Raw genomic sequence first — 7,016 nt, 5'->3', positions numbered from 1 at the left:
ATTATAAAAATTACACAATTCGGCTGAATTTGTTTCAAAATGTTTGTATTAAATGGATATCAAATGCATCTAAAAAATTATTGTTTATTTGGCAATTAAGTTTAGAGAAAAAAAATGTTTGAAAATCATGTTTTGTAAAGCTAAAATACATTTGCAATAAGAACATGATCAGCAATTGAAATTGAATTTGTCACTTAATTATCTGTCCTTGTTAACTTATGCAACATAATTTATATGGCATGTTCAGTAATAACCAAGTTTCAGTACTCCTTAAACGAATACAACTTTCAACATACTAATTAAAACTATGTATTAGGGAAAAATCTGTTATATGATTTACAACACATGCTATTTACAAATAGACCACTTTTTGACTATTGAATTATGAACTGTTCACACTATTGGTAAGGAATCACAAACATTTATAGCTATGATAAAATGTTTATCAACATCTAGTTCTCCAAAAACAGGTCCAAGTCCTCTTCATGTATCAACGATGTCAGGATGAAGACATTTGTACATATGGTATCGGTAGATTCATTTGAGGTACTGCCGTCACAACCGCATGCCCCTGTGCAGGGCTGTTTGTTTCTAAAGCAAGAACAGTCATCACTGCATAATGAACAGTTGCAGACCATGTCGCTTAACAACTCAGGTGCTGCTACAGGCTGGTTCATCATTACAGGCTGTAGTGTTCCGTTGTCTGGATTTGTTTCATAGCCAAACTGTGTCGGTGATGGTAGATGATGTATTCCAATCAGAGCATGTCGCCATATCCAAAGCTGGATAACACATCGAAGGCAATGCAGATGGAAGCTATTTTCTGTCGGGGGGAGATTTTTAGATGCAAGTGATTTCAATGCTTTAACACTTCGGATTGAATTCAATGTTGAACATCCACTGCTGCCGTATAGATCAGCCACAAATGTAACACATGCAGATTTTTGTATGGGGGTTAATGAGGCGTCTTCACCCATATCACTTAAGGGCTGGTATTTTGATGAACTCTGCATAAGTAGCTTGAACGCTTTCTTTTTCCCTTTTCCATAAAAGGAGCTTGTTGTATCACAACCGGTAAGACAGTACACTGATAGCATAACATTCATCTGATCTTCAGATATCATGTCAAATAAGTCGTGAAACGGAATCTAGCGTTTGGAATCAGTATGGATACCAGTCCTTCCAGTACTCATGTACATTTTACCCACTCCTATGGCTGCAAAATGATGTAAAAGTAAAACAAGAACATCAGTGTCTGGACTGTTGACTTCTATGCAATCAGAGCCCCTTTTCTTTGCATATGCTGAATGGATGATTATTCTCGTGTCTGCCTCTTCATGGTTGCATCGCAAGTCTTTAATTCTTCACATGATCCATCTGTTAACAGGAAACATTTATCCTCTGCTCCGCCACTGATAAATAGAGATTCGCCACCTTTCAGTACTGGAGCAGAGTTCTGAACAATATAGTCCGTGTAATATGCAATGAGGCGCTCCTTATTCTTGCCTACTGATAGAAATGCTTTCCAATCTTTTGGTATGGCCAAATCTCCGTGAATATGCAATGCCTTTTTTGTTGAACTGTCACAACGCCCATTTCTTGTTTGTGTCTTCAGACTGATGTTACTGTATCTGTCAAAAACTATATGAACAGTTTTCACATTTGCTATGTTACTAGCCTTTTTAAAGACATGTTTCATGAACATTTCTGCCATGTATCTGAAGGTAAGATGTTCTGATTGTGGCGAAAGTGATTGAACAAGAGCCATTCCATCAAAGATCAATGTGTCTGCTTTGTGTGTGTGAGTTATTTTATCCGGTAAAAGACCCTCTAGCATAGTCATAAAGTCTGATTTTTTACATTTCAGCATTGTACCATCTTTGCTAAATAGACTTGTTGGAACAGGCGTGTTTTCGAAGGTGAAAACGCGTTATGTTGGTACTTTTTTTGTAGGCATTGACTGCAAGAAGTCTTTGGAACATTACTTCACTATTTATGTTGTTTGTGCGTTTCACCTGAGTTTTAATTTTACTTGCTGCCATTGTCTTCACTTTGCTCCTGGTCATTGGACTGAAAAATCCCTTTACTGGCGGGTCTGAGCCTTTTGGTTTGCTTTCAGTCTTTCCGATACAAAGGCCTTCAACATTTCCTCTCCCTTATCAATGCAGCTCAACATATTTAGTTCAATTTCATCTGTTGATTGCTGACATGTTGCGAAGTTAACAAGTCTTTCGGGTGCCTTTTTGGTATTGAATGGATCAACAAACGAACTGTCAAACATTGATACCATTTTGTTCACGTTTCTATCATAGTTTTCTCGTTTTGCTTTGGTATCTGCATGATGGGTTCCATCCTTTTCATTTTTATGACAGACATTATTGTGGAACATAGTTGAGTATCTAGATGCTAATGGCCGTGAGAGAAACCATCGTGCTAAAGCACCATCTTTCATTGTTAGACCAATAATTCCACCTGTGCCTTTAAGAGCTTTATTTTCTGTAGCTTCCAGAGTGTAGTCCAGCCAGACGTTGTTGAATTTGCCACTCGACAATTTTGCAGTAAATAAGCCCTGTAGAAATCCATCTTCTGCTTCTCTTGGTAGTCTGTTCATATTCAGAACTTGGACAGTCATGTTCTTAGCGTACGAGGTCCTATTGGATGCAAACAACAATGGAAGCAGGCAAAGTTTTGAATACTTATGGACAGTCCAGTCAGGTTCGCGAGTTGATGATATGAACAGTTTTAAAGGTTCTGAAACTCTTGTCAAGTACTCATCCCATAATTTAAATATTGGAGAGATTTGCCGGGATTCTGTCCTAAATTCTTCCAATAAAGGAAGAAGTTTGGTTGTGGCTATATTTCCCCAAATGTCTTTTTCAGTAACTGTCATGCTATTGATGTCTTTTATGTTTCTCAGAGCCATACCTAAATCTTCATCTAGGTCTATATCATTTTCAATGCACCAAGCTTCAAAGTTGGTAAGAAGACGAGAGTTCAAAGCTTCATCTATTATTTTAAATGCGGTAAGCGCTCTGTCGAAGTCTTTCCCCGTCAATATGTTGTTTACAGTGCCTGCAGCATATACACCAGACTCTGAGAGTAAATGTCGAAGACCTGCATCTCCATAAAGATACCCAATTCCTGCAAATACAGACATTAAAAGGTGCATTCCTCCTTCGCAAGGTATAACTCCTTGTAATTCATCTCGGTTACACCAAACAATTTCTAATGCTTTTGCCAGCAGACTCATATCGAAGATTACCGGGGCGTATTGTTGTCCTAAGGCATTCATACACTCTTTCAATCGCAACAGTACAGTGTATATGGTACTATAATCAGTTGGTGTTGCCATAATTATGGGGTTAAATGCAACATTTGAGACACTTGCTGTTGCGTCAAACATTGTTTTGGCATGAAACCCATCCCATGGTGGATATATACTTCGTTCTGAAATATCATCACAGAACACTGAGCATCGGCCAAAACTGTAAAGTAACTCTTTCAATCTTGATTGAGTTACAGCTGGTGTGACGGTTGGATTAACTTCCTCTAGAGAAACAACAGGTTCAAATGTCGGGCATGGTCTGTTGATTGGCTTTCTATACGGAGTTATGCTGCACAAGCTACCCCCTGAAAATGTAGAAATATTGTGATATCTTATTCCGCTACATTATTATACATTGTCGCACATTAATGCATAGTAGATATATATAGAATTTTAAAGCTGTTATTAAATACTACTTCATTATTTGTACTTTTATTAATTTATTCTTATTTATATTTTATCACATATTTCATGGCTTTTTTAAATTTAAATCAAAAGTTTTATTTAATATAAGTGTGAACATGCAATATAAAATATACTGTCGGTGTGAATTATTGACCTGGGACGCAATTTTTGTCGAAACTTCTGTTTGTCGATCTTTGCAACCTTGGAATCTGCCTGTCAGCGCTGACCTTTGGTGAAACCAGTATAGATGTCATAGCATGTGTCGTGCCCTTGCCATCAGTTGTTTTTTCGTTGTGATCCCAGTTGTCTGCTACCCCTACAACAAGTTGGCCACCATCACGTTTGTGTGTTATATTGTCAGGAACAAGACCACCTGTTTCAGTTATGCATTGTGTTTTGATTGCATGTTCAGCAGCAGAGGAGAGAAACATTCTGAGTTCCGAATATGAAATTCCGTACCCTAGACTATTCATATCTTCAATTAGGTGGCGGCTTCCAAATTCATTATACAAGTGCACTGTAAGTCCAAGATGCTTTGGTGATTGAATTGAAGTGACTAAATTTGTAACATCACATGCAAGTGCTAGGAGAACTTCTTGTTTATCATTTGGAATTTCAGTAGCATTTTAATAGTCATTAGAATTTGCCATTCAACATATCATTTTGTATAAGAGAGGGTCAACAAACTTCTTCTGAGATGACAGAGACATTTCATCAACAGAAAAATATTCACTATCAAGTTTTTCAGTATTTCGCAAGATTCGTCTTCTTAATACCCCGACAGCTTTGTGTACTATGCTTTCGTCAGAAGCTAGGTCAATTTCAATGTCCTCATCACTTGCATCATAAAAACTTTGTTCCAACTCTTTGTAATCTCTCAAAGCTTCTCCTACAGTAACATCTTTTGAGCAAACTAAGTCCGATTTACCATTTTGATACACAACTGTCAATTCAGGCCATACATCTTGCAGAAGAATTTTGAAGTAAAAGCTTCTGTATGTTTCTACATTATCACCAAAGTCTTCTCTTGCGATTTCAATAAATCTAAAACATTCTTTTGGTTCATGATAGAGTCTGCATACTCTTCTTTTAATTGAAATGCTGCTGATCTATATCTAAATTTCTGAGCAACGTTGCTATTAATTTGGTCTGTCTTCAGGTTAGTATCATAGTATTTGGTAAGACAGCCTTTCTTTCGAAGATAGCGAGCCTCCAGAGCCACAAGATCCCCATTTGAAACACTTCTAAGCCTATTTATCAAAGAAGTGTCATTCTTTATTTCTGCTGCTTTCAGGACTTTTGAGTATGTACTGTTATGACTTGAGTCAATTGACGTTTCTACCATGGACCAACTCCTGCCTGGTCTTAAATTATTACTTGGGTCCCTTATTGTATCACACTTTTCACCACAGATGAAACATTGTGACTTCCATTCAAATGCATTTGAGGATGATCTTCTTGCTATTGTGACATTTACATTGTTATTTATTTCAGGATCAGTTTTTTTTTTTCAGACTTGATGAAAATGATTGATGGTACAGGCTTTGATATGTTGCTCTACAATTACGATGATAACGTAAAGGAAGTGAGCCATCTTTTATAAATTCTTGATTGGCCAAAATCTGGCTGCCTATTTAGTCGGCTCTTGCTTTACATGATTGGAAAAGAGTGTCAAGTTTTGAAATATTTGGGTTCTGTACACATGTGTTACTGGTAGAAAATCCTTTTAAACAGAAGATGCATTTCTTAATGTTAAAGTCATAGTCATTATTTTCACTACTGAGATCATCCATTTTCCTGGTGGAAATGTATGACCTCTTCACATCAGTCTTTCATCTGAAAGCAAAAAGAAGTATATTTAAAAACCATAAATACTTTCCAAAAACAGCAATAAACTTGGTTGCTTTGTTTTATATAGCTTATAATATAATTGATAATACTGTTAATAAGAGTTTTATTGGTGTAACAAGTTATACTATTTTTTTATGTCTAATAACAGTTCTGATTATATGTGTTTTGAGACTTAAATATACACCAAAATAACAGTTATATTTAGGTTATGAAATATATCCGGTAACTAGTGCTTATCCGAGTACTACTCAAGTTATAATAATAGTTTGAGTTGGATTGTACGATGTTTACATCCACAATTGAACGGTCTTGTTAAATATTTTCGTCGTGAAAACAGCAAACTTATTATTGAAAAATAAAGTGAAACAAAAGAAGAATTATTTGTAGTTATTCTTTCTGTTCCCATTCGGGATTGAAATCTAATCAATAAAATGTTCATTTTTTATACAAAACCAAAGAGCTAGCTAAAGAACTTCAGCGAACACATTATATATTACCTTTTTGGGTGTGTTAATGTGTTGTAAACATCAAAAAAATAAATATCAACATTAAAGTTATGGAAGCCAGAACTACCAAAGAGCTTGAGCAATAAATGTCTCTTTAATTAAATACATTAACAAACAACTTTTTATTATTCGCACTTACCAATTACATTTTTTATCCCCTCAATTATGACAGTTTGTTATATTGACACGCATGGTATTTTGCGACATGCCGCAAACCGTCAGTTTGTATATGGCCTTTCCATTCTGATTCACTGACATTCCTACTATGAAGGTGCACTGACATTCGTCCCCTTTTATGCAGATGCACCGACATCCATTGCCGTTCCATACAGATGCACTGACATTCGTTTTTCTACTAAACAAGTGCACTGACATTCATCGCCCTTCCATACAGATGCACTGACATTCGTGGCCCTACCATACAGATGCACTGACATTCGTGGCCCTTCTATACAGGTGCACTGACATTCGTGGCCCTGCTTTACAGGTACACTGACATTCATGTTCCAACTTTACAGGTGCACTGACATTCGTGGCCGTTCCATACAGATGCACTGACATTCGTGGCCGTTCCATACAGATACACTAACATTCGTGGCCCCTCCATACTGATGCACTTACATTCGTGACCTTACCATACAGATGCACTGACATTCGTGGCCGTTCCATACAGATGCACTGACATTCGTGGCCCTTCTATACAGGTGCACTGACATTCGTCGCCCTTCCATACAGATGCACTGACATTCGTGGCCGTTCCATACAGATACACTAACATTCGTGGCCCCTCCATACTGATGCACTTACATTCGTGACCCTACCATACAGATGCACTGACATTCGTGGCCGTTCCATACAGATGCACTGACATTCGTGGCCCCTCCATACTGATGCACTGACATTCGTGGCCGTTCCATACAGATGCACTG

At 37.2% G+C, this 7,016-nt stretch overlaps 1 protein-coding gene across 1 annotated transcript; it reads right to left on the bottom strand.

The window, feature by feature from the left end:
- LOC128232273 (uncharacterized) lies at window positions 1-5,871 on the bottom strand. The gene is made up of 3 exons (XM_052945744.1): window positions 5,809-5,871; window positions 3,885-5,566; window positions 1-3,630 (listed from the first exon to the last, which is right to left on the bottom strand). The coding sequence occupies exons 2-3, from the start codon at window positions 4,201-4,203 to the stop codon at window positions 2,084-2,086; spliced, it is 1,866 nt and encodes a 621-aa protein (XP_052801704.1). The 5' UTR covers window positions 4,204-5,566; window positions 5,809-5,871; the 3' UTR covers window positions 1-2,083.
- Window positions 5,872-7,016: the final 1,145 nt, after the last annotated feature.

This window comes from Mya arenaria, chromosome 4 (genome assembly GCF_026914265.1).
Source record: "Mya arenaria isolate MELC-2E11 chromosome 4, ASM2691426v1".
In the NCBI taxonomy this organism is placed as follows: Eukaryota; Metazoa; Mollusca; class Bivalvia; order Myida; family Myidae; genus Mya; species Mya arenaria.
Note: the sequence above shows the minus strand (reverse complement) of the source record. Positions and strands in the feature narration are given on the sequence as shown.

Bases quoted from the DNA above. Each gene is read 5' to 3' on its own strand.
- LOC128232273 (XM_052945744.1), bottom strand. From the start codon at position 4,203: ATGAATAGTCTAGGGTACGGAATTTCATATTCGGAACTCAGAATGTTT. The intron at 3,631-3,884 runs GTCAATAATTCA...CTACATTTTCAG, and splicing joins CGACAAAAATTGCGTCCCAG to GGGGTAGCTTGTGCAGCATA.